Below are 18615 nucleotides of genomic sequence, written 5' to 3'. Positions count from 1 at the left end.
CACTACTGTCTCTACTTTATAATTACATGTAGGGAAATATATATTTTCTGTGAATTATAGTATATGATCGTCATATAATTGTACTTGGAACTTTATTATGACCTTCCCTTAATTGTTCTTCGGCCATGCGATCCCTATCCCTTCACAACCGTTCTTTAATTTCATTCATTCATTATTATGATAAAAAAAAATCCTCCTACCTTCCAGTACCTTTTTCATTCATTGTCTTCATGTGTAGGGAGCTACTAAAAAGTTGATTTGACCTTTTTGACTTTATAATGTAGGTATTTCAGTAGTTAAATTCGAAACTAGAGTATAATTAATGATATGTAATTTTCCTTGTTGTGACTATAGGGCTTAATTTGGTTGGTTTACATTGCGCTTTCCTAACTGTTAAGCCTGTAAAGAACATGCTCCCACCCTTTACGTACATATAAGTCAGTGACAGTTGTAACCACGGCTTCGTGGTTCCATGAATACAGTCTTTCTTACAATGGGGACATGATTGTGACAAGGTAGAGCAGATTATTTGGCGGGGAATCTAGTACATCGATAGGGTCCAAATATGTTTCGATTGGACATGTTTTTTTGAAGGAAAAAGTTAAACAAAATAACCACGACAGAGGAAAATGAAAAGTAACAGATCCATCAATTTGCACAAACACTCTGCAGTCTGGTCACTATGGATATATATATCTACTAGGAGAATGTCAGAGAATACATAGGCAGTTTAGACTTTAAACTTGCTGATGCGTCTCTAGCTGCTATATAGTATATGTTTATCATTGGAATGTCAGAATTGAGAATTCCCATGTATAGAGTTCAGTGCCTTTTATTAAAAAAATTATAACAGCTACTATGAATGTTAATATGCACTCATCACATCCCTTTTTATCCCAGTCTCTGTATTAGTGTAGTCTCAATGCATGTTTTTTTTTTCGAACCGGAAGTTACTTTGAATTTTGACTAATTTAAGTGGTTTGGACGAAGTAACATTAAAAGAGTAGAATTATCTTACTGTCAAATCTTTTCCCATGATCATGACTCCAACTTAAATTTTACTTAGAAAAACCCAACTCTTTACCATTTTCATCAAGAGGCCCTAGTGAGGGACAATTGTTACTATCACCTCATCATGGAAAAAGACTCGGTAGCCAGAGTTTTCAGAATTTTGTGAGATACTATACACTAGAAAACACAAATCACCAATCTTCTCTGACTTATACTTTTTACACTTACACTTACCCTTTTTTTCAAACTCTCACCAATCTGATTTGTGCCGCCTAAAATTACTTAAAATATAAATACTAAATTTTTTGGTGCAAAATCGTAAATAAAGAAATATTATATCACATGTAAAAGTCCACACTGGAGTTACATTCAGATACCAATGTGTTAATTTTTTTTAATCAGTTAATGCTAGTATATCATTAATTTTGTTAGAAATGTGTTAATTATCGATCATCAATGTTTATATATATATATATAGTTTAAAAATAAATTTCGAGTGGACAAATGTTAGTAACCAATAATTAACATATCGGTAACCAAGTGTAATAATCTTCAGCTGGAATAGATTTTACATTACTAAAATATAAAATACAAAAACTATGACAATAATAAGCACAACTAGTAACAAAAAAAAAAAAAAATCTACCACGTTTGTATCAGCAACTGAGCTTCTCTTCTTTGGCAATAGAATTTTTGCAGTGAGCAATTGCAGCTTGAATGGCCGCTTGCAACTCTTCCATGGTGCTGTCATTCGCAGGAGGAAGAGCAGTAGTTGCAAGAAGAAGACCACTGTTTGTTGGAGAAGTTCTCATAGAAGCTGGTGCTGAATACTCACCTCTTCTTCCTCTCACTTCAGGCTTGTTTTTCCTAATCAAATTCCCCGAATGAGAATAAGCTTGTCCATGGAACCGACCCTTTTCTCTTCTCCCTCTGAAAAGCACTAGTGGCTGCACCATTCTCAAGTACTTCTTTAGTGCATGCATCACATCATACCCTAGTTTCTTCTTGTGCTTAATGTTATCCTCTTTATCTTCTTTGTTATCTCTAACTTGACACCCTTTACGCCCCTTTGATAAACCAAACAATGAGAAACTAGGCTTGGACTTACTTTCTTCCTTTGTGACTCTATTGTTGTAGTAGTCATCTTTGTTGTTGCAGCTGGTAATGCTATCTATGGTGATGTTGCTCCTGTTGCTGCTGTTGCGTTTTTCATCTTCTAAGAACTCTCTGATGGGGAGTGTGAAACTGTCCACGGAGTTGGTGGAAAAGCGAGGTGAAGAAGAGAAGTGAGATAAGAGGTGTAGAGGAAGCAAGTGACCATGGAAGAAAATGTCATCTGCTGGAGATAGATCAACTGCAAGAGAAGGTGGGGTTTTGGATTTGTCTTGGATTGTGGTGTTAGAAGTAGAGTGGAGAGAGATTGTGAAGGAGAATTCGTGAGAAGGGGAAGAGGATGGTGAAGGTGGCTTTGCTACTACTCCTTCTTCAGTTTTCTTTTGCACATCGTTTTCTTTGTTCTTTTGGGGTTGATGATGTGTTTCCATTATTACAGTTGAGGTTGTCTTGAAGACTAATGTGTGTGTGAAATTCTCACTTTATGATCTTTTCTTTTTGGTGGAGAGAGAGAGAGAGAGAGAAAGGCGTTGTGTTGTGATCTTTTCTTTGTTGTATGGATGTTAACAAAGCTTTATGAGGGATAAGGGAACCGAAAAACATGGAAAGAAAGAGAGGGTATTTGTCAAACCACTGTTAGACTTGGTCTGTCTTCTTTTGAAACTTTTTCATAAGACACCAAGCTGTGTTAGTGTGTATGCGTATTATTTACGTGCGATGATTATTATTAAGCATTATCAATAATGGATATTTATTTTTTTTTCCTCCCACTTATATTACTTGCGTTTTATGGAAGGGTGGTGCTGAGGAATGAGATGAGATGAGATGAGATGAGAAGAGATGGTATATATGTTTTTCTCGTGCGTGTTATAAGGGTTGTAGTGGTGTGCTTTGTTGGGTCCCTATCAATTCCAACAGCAATTGTTGTGCTGGTTTTGGGAATGAGGTCACAAACATCCAAATTTGGCCACTGAAGGAAGATGGGATTGGCATGGCGGATTTCACTCGAGAAATTTGGACTTTGTTTTCCAATAAGTGAGAAGGTCCCTAGAGAAATAAATCAACTCCATGTACATAATTAAATTACAAGAAGACTAAGAAAGATGTACACCAACTCTAGTAGTTTAGGAAGCTAGACGGGTAATTAACCAAAATAGGCGGCTTTTGGAAACTTAATACTGATGTGGGTGATTTAAGTTATATTGAATATTGGTGATGTCAATCAATAGCATATCACCTAGGTTATGAGTGGCTTCACCTTAAACCAAATCATTAAACACTTTTTTAAGGTAGGTTTTAGTAACTTTAATAATTAATTTAAGTAATTTTAAAAATTAATTAATTTAAGTGACTTTAGGCTATAATGATTTTAATTTTATATTAAATTGTTTTTATTTGGTAATGTGTTTTTTTTCGTCCAATTTTGAATGTTGTTTTTATTTTTATAAATTGTTGGTCTTTAGGGTTTAGAGATATTGTTTAGGGTTTAATAATTTAAATTTTAGATTAAATTATTTTTATTTGGTCATGTGCTTTTATTCACCTAGTTTTTAATGTTGTTTTTACTTTTATAAATTGTTGGTCTTTAGGATTTAGAGATATTGATTAGGGTTTAGGATTAATGGTTTTATTTGGTCATGTATTTCTATTTATTGATAGTTTTTTTCAATTACATAGCAAATATATATATATATATATATATATATATATATATATATATATATATATATATTCGTAACAAAAATTCAGTTAAATTGAAATGTATTATAATTAAAATGACAATTTGGATGAAATGATTTATTTTTTTCATTCATGACAAACTAATGTCAATTTTGTGGACAATTAGTTGTGTTGTGCCCTTTATGCCTACATTAGCCACAAGTTTGTGTATGTTGAGATTCTGACCAATCCATTTCATTCCTAATGCGTGTAGACTTTGGTCGACCCTTGAGATGTAATTTGGACTCATCTGAAATAATAATAGGGTCACTTAGCTTCTTTCAGGTATGGTTTCTTTACAACCAAGGGAATTCCAGTTTCCATAATGGTCAACCCACAATAATAGGGTCGACCCTTGAATGGTGGTCTTGATTTTGTAGACCTTATCCATGTATTGGTATCGGTTGATGTTAACATGGGCACACACTACAATGACATGGGAGCAAGAATATTTGTAGGCTTGAAAAGCTCCACACTCACAGTAATTTTTGTTTAAGATAACAGACCATGTTTCTCTCCCCTTTATGTTGCATGATTGAACGATTCTACAACATCAAATTATGTTCAGCTGATGTTATCTTTTAATGTGAAATGTACAAGCTTCAATGTGATTTTTTTGAAGGGCATCTAGCAACTTCTTGCAATAATGTTGTTTGCACAATATTTTGCTCTATCTTGTGCACCTCTCCTCACAAAATAATTTATCAGTCTGTCGTGTGTAACCTTAACCAGGGTCGTTATGGGCATATTTTAGGCACCTTTGAAAATTTGATTTACTGCATCCGACAAATTGGTTGTCATATGATCATATCTACATCCACACTTATCATGTGTCAAGCTCCATTTTTTCTTTGGAAATGCCTCCAATCCAACGTTGTATCTCCTCACTAATCTCCTTAAGTTTTTCCAGTCTTCGTTCAAATCAGTACAAACAAGTTGTGTACCTTGCAGAATTGTGTAAAAAAAATTAATAATTTGGTGACATGGGTTGACCAATAAATCCATATAAACATAACATTGAACATTTACCCAATGTGATTAGCTCTTGTTTTAATTTTGCATTCTTGAATTTGTGGTTGAAATTATTTGTAATATGATGAATACAATACACATGATAAACACTAAAGTACTAAGTGGTTGTCATTCTGGTGACATCACAACAGTTGATTTGATCTCTTGATGTCTATCTGAGATCAAGCATATGCCTTGTTGTTGAGTGACATGTAGTCATATCTTTGACAAAACCCATGATCAACCACTTTGTGTTTCCTTCTCAACAATTGCAAAACCAATTGGCATTACACAACCATTTTCCATCTTGGGATGTTGCAATCAAAAGGATACCTTGATATTTTCCATAAAAAAAATGTCTCATCAATTTGAATTATAGGCTTACATGAGTTGAATGCGTCAATGGTAGGTTTAAACGTCCAAAAAACATGTTCAAATTGCCTAAATTGCGTGTGTTAAAAGCACCTCCATACCAATATTTTGTGGTGTCGATTTTGTAAGTAGATCCTGAACATTTTTTTACCATCCACTCCAACCACCTACGACTAGTGAAATTGGGGGTTTTGAGCACCATTATACCTATAATATAACATAATAATGATTTTAGTATAGTTAAAAAAATAGTGAAATAACAAGTTGGTTATGCAGACCATTATCATGCTGCAATGGGATAACCGCATTAGGCTCTTGACGAATAGTTGGTGCTACGAAAAGGAATCTTTCCCATGCCCACACTTGTATCAACAAACATGCTCCACCAATTTCAACAGCATTAGGACGAGTTGGCTTGCACAATTCATGATGGACATTATTAAGCAAGGTTGACCCTTAACTATACCTCCCACTTTGTTGAAGGTTTGCAAGCAACGAGAGAAACCTAAGTGGTGCATATATCCCCAAATGATAGGCAAGCATCCACCCTTCTAACAATCGTAAAATGTAAGCTCTTATAAAATGCTCTAACTAGTCTTGACTATGTGCATGGTCTCTAATGTTTCCAAAATGTTGTTGAAGCCATTTAAGTTTCACCTTAGCCCCCTTCAAATCTGAACCTTCAGGAATGACTCCCAACAAGTCATGACATAATCTAGCCCAGTTATCACAACCAGTGGTAGTAATCGATTCACCCTCAACCATTAATCCTAACAAAATTAAATGCTCACATCTTGGAGAGTGATTATGCAGTCTCCAACTGGCATGTGAAATGTGTGGGTTTTCAGCCTCTAATGCTCAACTAGTGCCGATATCAAATTGTTATCGTATAGAAACAATGGGATTTGTGCAACGCCTAAAAGGCTAGCTTGTGCCAAAAAAGGCATGATTTGAATAGACACAAGTGCTTGTTCATCACTTCCGCCATTATAAAAAATATAATAAATCTTGTCATTTCAACAAAATAAATTATTAGATCTTCTTTTTTCAACAAACTAACATAATGAAACTTACTAATTTTGTACAAACTAGACAAATCTCAACATTAAAATAAATTGTATAGAACTATATTTTTTTCTACATAGTAAAAAAAATTAATTCATAAATGGCAAAAATGATTTTTAAATAATATTAAATTTGTATCAACCTATTTGGTATGAAACTGTTTTTCCCTATCTCATTTCTCAAAAATCACAAAAAAAATTCACAAAATGTATATCTATTAAATAAAATTTTACTATTTTGTATTAAATTATTAAATAAAACTATTTTTTTCTACAAACTAACATAATAAAACTTACTAATTGTGTATAACCTATTTTTTCCAATTAAATTTTATTACAGAACTATAATTTTTTAATTAAAATATTTAATTAAAACTATTTTTTTCTACGCGACATAAATTTGTGCAAATTTATTTTCTATTCAACTATACTATTTTCTATCAAAATATTAAATAAAACATTTTTCTTCTACAAATCTAAAAAATGACAACAACAAATTTCCATTATATTTTCCTCTTCAATTATACTATTTCATATTAAATTATTAAATAAAACTATGTTTTTTTTTTCTAGAAATTGATTTCTACAACTTTTTAGAAATTTGTCTACAACTATAATTTTTCTACAATTTTATTTCTACAACTATAAAATGACTATAATAATTTTCTATTAGATTTTTTTTCTACAACTATTGTTTTTCTACGATTTGACTTTTACAACTATAAAATGACTACAATAATTTTCTGTTAGATATATTTCTACAACTATAATTTTTCTACAAATTCATTTCTACAACTATAAAATGACTATAATAATTTTCTATTACATTTTTTTCTACAACCATAATTTTTCTACAAATTGATTTCTACAACTATAAAATGACTACAATTATTTTCTATTACATTTTTTTCTACAACTATAATTTTTCTACAAATTCATTTCTAAAACTATAGTTTAATCACCTATAAACTAAACAATAAAAAAATAACATCACATATTTTGTTCTATATTAGCAAGAATATCACCAAACAGATAAGTCAACTAACCCAAAATTATTTTAGTTTAAGAAGGGATTTCAAGTTGGAGGCTTGAAAAGTTAAACTCAATAATTCCCCGTGTCATTGTTGTACAAAAAAGAAAAGAAAATTTTAAATATATAAATATATTAGAAGAAGTTATTTATTGCTCACGATAATTTTACTCCATTCAAACATAATTGTTACCGTAAAAAATACATGCTCTTGAAAAGAATGTTAACTTGATCCTCTAGCATAATCACATAAATAAATGGCCGGAAATTGATTAATTGAAAAAGAGATTAGTAGAGGGACATGATCACCGCCAGCTGTTGGGAATGATTCAGTTCACCCATTCATTCATTGATGAACGCGAAAGCTCAAAGAAACAGAATGGCGAATGTCGTTTAGGGAAGGGTGGTCATGTGAATGTGAGCCCCTTTATCCGACGGTGGCCAACACTACCCTATTGCGTAACCATCTATCTTATTATATATGTGTAAGTCCACAACCATACATTTGACTACTGCTATATCCTATAGCCATATAATATAATATAGTTAATAAGAAGAATAGAATAGAAGAAAATTAAAATAAGAGAGAGAGATATTATATAGATAGTTAGATGGTGGGGGTGGTGAGAGACCCACACACACGTGCATGCGGTGGTGGTCCTTCAAGCAAGCATAAAGGAATTTTGTATGCATGGTTAAGGTCAACATCTTAATCATAGAGGCATTATTTGGTTGGACTGAACCATCCTCACCATTTTCACCACTAAATATTGTATTACTATATTCTACATTTCTCGATCGATCTTTTTTTTTTTTTTGAGATAAGAGAGAGCATAAAACAAATCCTTCACCATCCAACAACATAGAGATCCTTTTGCGTTTCCGCCTCTCATATTAGCCATTCAATATCCCTCAACTCAATTAATCACACTCCCCTTTTTCCAAAACATGAAACAGCACACCAAAACCTTGAATCAGACCGAGGGATCACCTCACTTCCCTCGATCGCTTTTGTTTTCGTTTCAACTTGTCAGAAAACAAAAAGTACTTGAATCTTCTTCAGCATGCATGTGCACCCACCTAGAGATTACACTGATTTGCATTTTACAATATTTCGTGAAATTAGATACAGTATCATAGGTGCTCTTGATGTCATTTTTTAATTAAATAAGAGTTTTATCTTAATAATTTAAGTTACCATTTAATAGAAACTATTACGTAGATTATCGAGATTAAACCATTACGTAGATAATACTAGGAGTATTATCTAAGTTTTGTCCATTACAGCAAATGCTTAATTCAAGTAATGTTTCCATGCATATTCATCAGAAATTGATGTACATGTTCGTTGGAGGTGGCGTGCACAATATCAGTGAAGTACACCTATAAACAATCTGAAGCCCAAGTCAAAGTTTGAGAGAGGAGATCGAGAGTAAATTATGAGAGTTAAATTAAACTTCATACCTAGAATTCCCTTTATATATGCAAATTTGGACGGAAAAATTAGTTAAACGGTTACGGTGACATAGTTCTAGTGACCTGTTCACGGGCCATGCGTTTTATGTCTGCCCCCTTGAAGGTGTTTGTGCTTCAAGTGTTTTAGGTTTGGGTGAACCGAATACATGTAGATCTTAGTTTTAATTGGTCCCGAGATACTATTTCAGAAAAATACACATCCTATGAAATTGTAACTCAAGTTCAATTAATCAAATTGTAAGGTAAATGTTCCTTACACAATATATCGAATCATTTGTATCCCCCAAGCTATCCGACAGTGAAGTTGATGGTTCAAAACTTCAAACAGGAAATAGCTCGTTTGAACTTTTACTTTTAGTTAACATACTATATATTTACTAGTTTATGATGACTTTTGTTGTGAACATGCTTTAACTCATGTAGGAGGGGAAGCCTTTAATTTGTCCTATGCCAGTCTTGAGACATGCAAACGGACCACTGACAAATATCCAACCCAAATTTTATTGAATCAGTTTAGTTTGCTTATATCATTTATGTCAATTCTCGTTGAATTTCTTTTATGTTTTTTCATTGAAAAAATGGCATACTTTCACGAGTTAGTAGATAGGGCGCTGGAATCTAATTCTTTTTTTTTTTTTTCTCATTTTCTCAGAAGATTTCTGATTTTTATTTGATAATCTTCTCTGTCTGAACTAATCTATGTAGACATTTCTAGTACAAATTTAATGAATCATACAAAATCTAACAACATATTATTCAACACATAATTTATTATTAAGTGAACTTTATAAATAATCATATATTTTGCAACAAAATGTCCGGGCCGGGCCTCCATTAAAAAATAGAAGTGCACACCTTATTATAATTGATTTAACATTTAGTGTGTTTGATATTGCGTTAAGGATCCATGTTAAAAAGGCAAAATCACGTCAAACAATGCTCAAATTAAAGACGCATAAGCTAAACATTAATTTGGTGCTTCGGGAGAGGTGGATCTCTTTTGACGTGATGGATAACCAAACACGCAGTTTAAATAACTACGTTTTAATTATTTTTACATTCCAAGAATAATTTAAATTAGACTCACTCAAAGGAATCTGGATCCTCTCCAGTGAGGTGGTCTCTCCAGTTCAAGCATGCATGAGCTGTTGAATTAATTCAATGATTCTGATTTTAAAAGAAAAACATGGCAAACTAGGAAATTGAATGGAGGCTCACGTTTCTTTTGCCATTCAATTTTTTTCTCTCAATATTAATACAAAAACTAAGCTAGGCCAGAGAGAGCACCACCCTGGAAAGGATCCGGCTCCCTGTCAAAAAGTCGATGCTAACTGAGCAAAATCAACAATAAATATAATTATAGCATTAGTTTTGTGTCAATATCAAAATCGATGCAAATTTGGTTGAAGTTAAATTTTAGTATTAATTTCTTGTTAGTTAACATTAACTAACGTCAATCCAGTGTGTTAAACAAAATGCACAAGTTATTGTAAATTTTTGGTATTTGCCTTAGATTTTTACGAATCAAAAAGGCTAACACAAATTAAGGTGGAAAGTTTTTTTTTTTGAATAGGTGAATACTTATTATCTAATAGCATCAACCTTAAATCCAACGTTTGAGTAGATGTGAAAAAGATAGAATCAACTAAGCTGACGCTTGCTTTATAATTTGTTTATTATTGATATTTACAAATTCTGGGTATGTAAATTAAAATTATAAAAGCATATCAATAATAATTCTTACCAGAATTTAGCTAGGAGTAAACATGTGTACTATATTACCTAATTGCACGCGAAAGCATCAATTTATTAGACACATGTATGATGTATCTCTGTTGTCTTGATTATTATTATTCTTGGTACAGTCTATTGTCTTGATTATATGGTGTAATAGATTTGGTAGTTCCAAAATAGAATTACCATAATCATGTTAAAAACCAACAGTTCGTTATTTTACAGCATCTTTGGTTCAAATTTGCATGAACACATATTGTCCTCCGTTTGCTCGCTGGTTTTCAATTAGATTTAGCAGTTGAAGTGACTACTGAATTATCTTTATCAATTATCATGCATTCCTTCCCAACAAGAGAATCATAACCAAAGATCACACTAATTATTTGGTTCCCCTGATGACAATTGTTTTTGCTTATTGAAATCTAACTCATTTTCAAAGAAAAAACAATAATATATTAATATTCATACAACGATAACAATGATATCCATATTTAGACAGTACTTCCACTTCTCTTTAACCTTTTTTTCTTTTTGTCATATCATTAATCACATATTTCACTTTTTTATTCTTTTTTATTATAGGAATTATATATAGAGAAAATATTATGCACGGACAGTAAAAAAAACAGTTGTATGATATCATTCAACCAAACATAAACAAGTATAATATACAAGAAAATTAAATTCTTCAACATGAGTACGTACGCCAAAAAGTACTCATGTATGCACCCTTTTTTTTCTGAAAAATATTTTTAGTACGTACCCATAAGTATCCAATGAGTACCAAATACGGGTACATCTCTAGTACGTGCTCGGCATTTAGAAGTAACATGCTTCAGAGTTTTTGCAAAACTAATTTTCAGTTCTTGCGCATGCAATAATGGAAACCCTACCAGTACAAGTAACTCACACCTTAGTTCCTGATCATGCATCTAACAGTCGTAAGAAAAACAATGAAATGGATTGAAAGGATCAGTTACTCGGGAAAATAAAGGGATTATGAAGGTGGGGGTTTCCGAACATTTCAAATTTTCAATTACATAAAGTTAATATTGGAATGGTAAAAGAAATTATCAAAACTGAATGGCTACAAGAATAAAAAAATCGTTCAGAAGCCTTAGTGGAAATGATCTATATGACGTCTAAATAAACTTACTTGTATGGACCCCCAAAAAATTGAAAACCCTCCATGTAGAACAATACAACAACAAAGACCACTTCCATTAAAGGTACATTTCGAGATTCCGAAGACCTATATACAAATGTGCATTCCCACTTTTAACACAACCTACTACAACATTTGGATGGTTCATATTCCTCTCTTCTAAGTCAGAATTCTTCTAACAAGCTTCAATTGTTGGTTAATCTCTTGACTGAACAACACAAAACTCCATATTGATTATCATGTGGATTTCCAAAATAGATTCGTATCCTGAGAAGCCTCCAAGGTAATCGAGGGGGGTCACTGTTGCGTGGAAGTTTGACCTTCCCATTAAAACAATCTGTCATTCTCAAAATGCAAATGTACATGATAATTCATCAGTCACTCCCGCTGCTAAGTCTATCTGAAAGCAAAAGGTTGAAAGATAGAATTAAATTATACACATGCATAACTTAACACATCAATGGACATAAAAACAAGCAAGAATTATCAAAATACCTGATGTTCGCTTCCCTTCCATAGCTTCTTTCTTTTCTTGGCAACTTGAGCAAAGGAAAGGCCCATCCCAGGGACGCAATCTTCCTGGGTTAGTCAGACCCTCATGTATGGAAATACCCTCCCCGGGTTTAATCTCTACCTGACACACTGCACAGATGAACAACTTGAACATGTTGCAAAGTGGATATTTTGTTTCTAACCTGCATCTCAGACAAAGATGTTTCCATGTCAGAAGACATAACTGGAGAGCAATATGCTAACATTCAGAACACTTGCTACAAAACCAACCTCTCTGAAAGCATAGCAGACCCTTCCTCGTATAGTTCCTGTACCACATCTGGCTCCAGGTATTCTTTTTCAATAAAAGTTGATGATTCAGAGGACTTTTTGCGAAAAATAGACTTAAGCATTCCTTTCACCGGTTTCTTTTGTGTTGGCACAGAAGTAGGTGGCTTCTCCAGGGGTAATATGTCAATAACAATGCAGGTTGTGTCATCTCTAAGTCCCTTTGCTTGCACAGATTCCTGAAGGAAGAAAAGAGACAGGAATAAATGGAAGAAACAGAAACAAGTAATGCATATTGCATACCACAAAATGACAGAAGTTACAAATTACTAGGTGAAACTATAACATTAAAAAATTATGCAAAAGATGTTCATACTTTCACAATATGGGTTGCTGCAGCCTCAGGTGGCATGCCACGACAGCAATCAAGGGCCATTTCTGCACTTAGAGCATCCCAGACACCATCACTGCTGAGAATAATCCTGCCTCCAGCAGTGGAAAGCTGCAAAACCAGACACGAGTGGAAAATGCAGGATTTAAGCACTTTGGGAAGAAAAAAATACAAAAGGATTTACAGAAACGAAGCAAGAAAAATTCATTTCAACTTTTAAAAGGCAATAGATAATCTTAAGAGAGGAAAAAAAGAAAATTCAAATGCTCTTTATAAATGGGTAGAAAATCATGCAATGTAGACACCATTTCTGCCTATGAAGCACAGAGATAGAAAAGAAGCTATACTTAAGTAGATAAACAAATTATATACACCAAAGTAAAATCAAGGGAAGCATGAGAAAAGCAACTAATAAACATAAAACACAGGAAAGCAGTGACTGACCTTCACTTGCTTTACATGTGGTACAGGGACAATAAATTCACCAACATCCATATCACCAATGGATCGTGAGAGACACAAGCCACCAGGCCAACATCTCAAAGGACCAACCTACAAATATCATTAATCTAGTCAGGCATAATACAACTCAAATGCAAGTTTCTTCTAGAGAGAATATTAGTAAATTGCAAAGGATGATAATCCAAATATCATCACATATGACCAGTATAACACCAAATGTAAGCAATAGTTTTCCCAAAATATTATAAAAATTTAATGACATATGGGATGAGTACTGTTAAGTTAAAGATATGACCATATAACTAGCATCAATTATCTTGCCTCTCAACTCTCCATTGTATAATTGACCTAGTTTATTTCTTAATCTCAGCTTTTGTAGTTTAACTGGCCAAGCATCATACTCAAAGGGACCACAATTAAAAGGAAAAATACCTCTGTGCCTCCTCCTGTATTTAGACGACCAACCTCACCTCCACTAGAAGTGATGCGGACCCTCCTGATGAAAGAAACAGAAAAATAGAGGGTGAGACTGGGCTGCAATGAAATGAAGCAATTCCAACCAGTTTTGTTCAAACAAAACATTCCAGTAGCAACTTACTCCTCTTCATTGCTCTCTAGTCTATGGTCTGCTGACAAGTAAAAAATCCCACCTTCGGAAGGCTCAAGTATGCAACGGGAATCACCAACTGATGCAACTGTTAAAACCCATCCTTCTACAATCATAAAGGTTACAGTTGTTCCTGATGTTTGTGCTGTACAAGCAAAGAAAATAATGTATATAAAATCAGCATACAAGTTGAGAAAAATATAACAAAAACTCGGGTAATTCAAAAATATAAGACCTACCAGTCACAGCTCAGTTACAAAAACTTTAATAATTTTCATTAGAAAATGTATGTTTCCCAGCAACTATATATATAAAATAGCTGCATTAACTCAACTGTCTATATGGCTAAACAATATTAAACTGTTCCCAGTATGCATTACACAAATTAAGCTTAAGCTGATGAAAATATAAGTACATTTTTCAAATTTTCTTGGCACATCCAATTAAACAGCTCAAAAAGAGCTAGGCTAGTAGCAATGTGCCAACAGAGGTTGGAAAAAAATTACCAAGGTTTCCCGATATAGTCAACATGCTCAGCATGCATTCCACCTGTTTTCTATGTTTTTACCTTCTACTCTTTAATTTTTTTTACTTATGGGAATTGGGAATATTGACAAGTTATTTTTGTAATAAATAATTCTAAAATCTCCTACAATATTTTCCTATTAATCCCCCTACACACTAGATGAAAAAGTATGAATACTTTTTATATTTATAAGACATTAAATACATTTCTTTTCCACTTAATACTTTCTTTATAAAGTAGAAGGAGGTCGTTACATAAGAGATATAGCATTACTCTTTGGTAATATTACATTATTACTATGAAGATCCCAGAAGGAACACATAACTTTGCCTCATGGCCTAATAATTAATAGAGGCAAGAACAAACACTACAAGGAAGTAACTAGTTATACCTTTCTCTTGAAAATCTTTATCAGTTTTTACAAAGCCTGCAACCAAAGCCCTAGGCAACGCTGCTACCCACTCATCTCTGTTAAGATCAGAAGGAATTGCACTTAAAACATTATTTAGAAGATTCTCCTTGGCATAAATAGCGGCAGCAGATCCATTGTGTCCATCGAATAGCTGTAAAACTTCTACATCAGAGAATGCAAATGCAACAAGGAAAAAAATACAGAAAAAGCCAAAACCAAGAAAAGAAAAACAAACTACTTTATTTTGTTATAACATAAGCATTCGTTTTTTGTTGCATAAACCGCAAAAATATTATTGTCATTCAACTAATACAAGTGAATTTGAAAGAAAACACAGTTTAGTTGTTTTCACATATACACAAACAAAAGCTAGCTGTCAAGAAATAGCCAGTGAACAATCATTTCAATTTGCTAGGAAATCATTCTGGGAGGGGGTACTCTTGGGAAAATCATTTCTGGGGAAAAAAAACCTTGTCAACGAACAAGACAGTAATATGGTTTTCCTAGTTGCTACGAACATCAATATGCAAATTGCTAAAACTTTTCGAGTTTTGATGGTCTAAGAGCAGGTTTAGAAACCTGTTGAAAAGTAAGAAATCATGTTGGAGATGAGGAAGTTTTAACTACTAGTTCCTCATTAAATGTCAAAAACAACATCATGAGATATGGATCCAAACATCAGATATAAGCAAAATTAAGACATAATTGGCTTTAAATTCTAAGTAACTCAACAAGAAGTAGCTAGTCAACAAGCTGAACGCATTGTACTCACTGACATAGCTTGTTCACTTTTTCCCTATCATAATGCCATGTCAGTATCATACGTAAAATAACACATCACGCACACACACATTGACTTCTGATGCATCACAGTCACATTAAAATCCACTTATGAGTTACAAATTTACAATTCATTAAATCCAAATTTAATTTCTTTTTTTTTTAAAAAAAAAGAAGAAGAAGTTGTGATGGTGTGAGAAAGAAATATAACATGAACATACCCCAAAAACAGAATAGGTAGAAACCCCATCTCCAAGCACCCTTTGGCATTCCGTCTTCAATAGCGTGAAATCCTCTCCTTTCTTATTCTCACTAGCTTGGCCGTGCAAAATAACAACCTCGGGCTTCTCAATTTTCTCATTCGCCAACTCGCGCTTCAGCAGCACCGAAAGAGGAACCGATTGGTGTTCACTTCGAGCAGACATTGTTGGCGCCGATCAACCTCAATTTCTCCGAATACCACACACCAACCAACGCCTTCTGCTTTTTAATCCTCGGTTTAACTGTTTCGTTAGTTGCAACAGAATCCTAAATTACGACACAATCACACACATTAACTAATTACCTTAACGGCAATTCGGCATTTATAATAATAAGGTGCTAATGTGGGTAATTAGAAGAAGGAGGGAGGTTTTGAGGGTTAAGATAGGGTGGAATGGAGTGATCGAAAAACGCGGATCCCGGCGTTCTGCAGAACTTGCATTGGTTTGTTGGTTAATGCATACAACACAAGACAACAATAAAGCATAAAACAAATCCAATGAATCAACCGTTTCTTTCTTTCTTTCCCTCAAAGACGGTGAATGACATGACATGGCAAAAACGACATCGTTTCATATGCTCGCTCGGCGCCAGCCATTTTCCTTTGGAGCCAGCCAGGCAAGGTCAATGTCAACGTTTTATTGACTCTTGCGCCGCTCTAACTCCTCCGCCAAGCCGAATTCAGTGATTTATTTGAAAGAGAGAAATAAAATTGTGATTAATATATTATGGATTTATGAAAATTTATTCTTTAAGTTTAATAATTGAGATTCTTTTTTTTGAAATAATTACTCACGCCAGAACAGCAAACTCCTCGTATTTTATGTTCCTGCACCATATAGGACGCAGTTTAATTTGGGGTACTTATGTATGAACAGTAATTTCCCTTTCGTCAAAAAGCAACTCTAGTCTGGTCTGGTCCAGCCTACATCTACACAAAAATACATTGCTAACATCGGATTCGCCCACAATCAGAAGGCCCTACATTTTATTTTTGGGATTTTCCTTATCCGCACAATGTGGTTAGCTAGTCATCTCACACAAATTGCTAAGCACATCTTTATCTTCCTGGTTTTCCTCCTAATTGGAAATGCAGCGAGAAGATCATGCCAAATAGAAAAATCTATTATATTACTCATTTTATTTTATATTTTAAAGAATATTTATGGAACTTTGGGATTAAGGGATAAGAGTGATTTCTTTGTTGTGGGTTGCTGAGAGAACAAGATATTTATAACTAATTCATAACTTAATATGAGATTTTATAACTACCAAAATAATTTCTTTCTAAAAATTAAGATTCATTATTGCAACAATCATATTTTTAAATATGAAAAAATTATCCTTATATTAAATAACTCTTATAACTAGTTAAAAATTATGATTAATATAATATTTAAGATAATTATTATAAAATTAAAAAATTTACGATATATAATTTATTTATTTTTGGAGACCACACATAATTTTATCCCTAGACGAAAAATAAATCCAAGCAATTTAAAAGGCTGAAGCTAGAGAGCTTTGAATTTGATGCGCAGAACCCGCAATTATCGGCACTTGTTATAGTATGTATAGCCGAGAAACAAAACTAGTGCCGTGCCGTGCCGCACTATCATGGGCGCGTCCACACCACACCATCGCCGAAATCAAGGCAAACGAACCCTAATTTTTTTGTTTGATAGATTCAGCAATGGTGTGAGCGTGAGTGAGGAGGGTTTGAGAATAGAACAGGTAGACATGGTGGTTATGGAACAGTTTAAGTCCGCGTGAAAGTAGTCAAATTATAGTGCATAATCTAATCAGCCACTAGAAAAAAATCAATATAAAAATGATGGCTCAGCTCAGTCATGGCTGAGTGAGTAAGATGCTAATTAACTTGTAAATTAGTACAAAGCCAGGAGAACTTATTGTTGTTGTACATGATTTTGCAAGCTGTAAACACCCCACCCTGCCCTTTCCAACCAAGCGCTGCCGTCAAATAATATATATATCAAAATTCAAATACGCGTAGTCCACCACAGCTATTCACTGCACCTCCGTCACATGCGCTATTTCCATGCAACTTGCCAAAAATCACTACATTGTCTTCCTATTACGATTTGCAACAATTAACTTAGACTTGTCTTCCATCCTCGAACAAGAGCTGAAGTTGGATGGTAAATGAACTTGTCAAACATGCGTTAATTCATTATATCTAATAAGTAACTCGCGTATTGTTCACCATCATATTTACATAAAATATTTATTAATTTTGGTGGTAACTAACTTTTTTACTCTACCAAAAATCTGACTAAATTACTTTGAGTAGACTTACATTTTTTATTCACAAAATTTGAACTTAACATTTTACTTAAAAGATTCGAGTATTCCTTTATATTTTAATGTCTAATTGTATTTTTTTTTTTTTACTTTTTAAAACTTGTTAAACAAAAATAGTAGTTATTTAAGTCTACTTTTTTTTTTGCATGAAATACAAGGAAATGACAAAAACAATAATAAATATATGCACTTTTTTTATCTTCACAAAATAAAATAAATTATGATTTATGGAATGATTTGAATGATGCAATATTTTAATAACATATCAAATAAATAAATAGTTTTTAGTGAACATATTATAAAAAATTATAGAGGGAAAAATGTTATATTTATTAAAATATTAATTGGAACTTTGATAATAAAAAATAAACAACTCGTA

The 18615-nt window shown here is 33.2% G+C and overlaps 2 protein-coding genes across 4 annotated transcripts; both read right to left on the bottom strand.

Annotated features, from left to right (window-relative positions):
- Window positions 1-1459: 1459 nt before the first annotated feature.
- LOC100784967 (BRI1 kinase inhibitor 1) lies at window positions 1460-2820 on the bottom strand. Its single transcript, XM_003527667.5, has one exon. The coding sequence runs from the start codon at window positions 2553-2555 to the stop codon at window positions 1668-1670; it is 888 nt and encodes a 295-aa protein (XP_003527715.1). The 5' UTR covers window positions 2556-2820; the 3' UTR covers window positions 1460-1667.
- Window positions 2821-11542: 8722 nt separating this feature from the next.
- Window positions 11543-16570, bottom strand: LOC100796959 (probable protein phosphatase 2C 12). Of its 3 annotated transcripts, none has more exons than XM_006581177.4 (9): window positions 15875-16570; window positions 14853-14929; window positions 13927-14080; window positions 13761-13824; window positions 13311-13418; window positions 12852-12977; window positions 12479-12714; window positions 12191-12390; window positions 11543-12091 (listed from the first exon to the last, which is right to left on the bottom strand). In XM_006581177.4, exons 1-9 carry the CDS (start codon window positions 15901-15903, stop codon window positions 12042-12044), a joined length of 1044 nt encoding a protein of 347 aa, XP_006581240.1. In that variant the 5' UTR covers window positions 15904-16570; the 3' UTR covers window positions 11543-12041. The 3 variants fall into 3 exon arrangements, with proteins under 3 accessions (XP_006581240.1, XP_006581239.1, XP_003528265.1); XM_006581176.4 differs by having other exon boundaries at window positions 14853-15024; window positions 15875-16567; XM_003528217.5 differs by having other exon boundaries at window positions 11543-12095; window positions 14853-15024; window positions 15875-16553.
- Between the last annotated feature and the right edge of the window lie 2045 nt (window positions 16571-18615).

The sequence above is a fragment of the Glycine max genome, chromosome 6, assembly GCF_000004515.6.
Source record: "Glycine max cultivar Williams 82 chromosome 6, Glycine_max_v4.0, whole genome shotgun sequence".
Lineage (NCBI taxonomy): Eukaryota > Viridiplantae > Streptophyta > Magnoliopsida > Fabales > Fabaceae > Glycine > Glycine max.
This window is presented reverse-complemented; position numbering and strand designations above follow the sequence as displayed.

Bases quoted from the DNA above. Each gene is read 5' to 3' on its own strand.
- LOC100784967 (XM_003527667.5), bottom strand. From the start codon at position 2,555: ATGGAAACACATCATCAACCCCAAAAGAACAAAGAAAACGATGTGCAA.
- LOC100796959 (XM_006581176.4), bottom strand. From the start codon at position 16,078: ATGTCTGCTCGAAGTGAACACCAATCGGTTCCTCTTTCGGTGCTGCTG. The intron at 15,025-15,874 runs GTATGTTCATGT...GAAGTTTTACAG, and splicing joins CTACCTATTCTGTTTTTGGG to CTATTCGATGGACACAATGG. The intron at 13,419-13,760 runs GTATTTTTCCTT...TGATATTTGTAG, and splicing joins ATACAGGAGGAGGCACAGAG to GTTGGTCCTTTGAGATGTTG.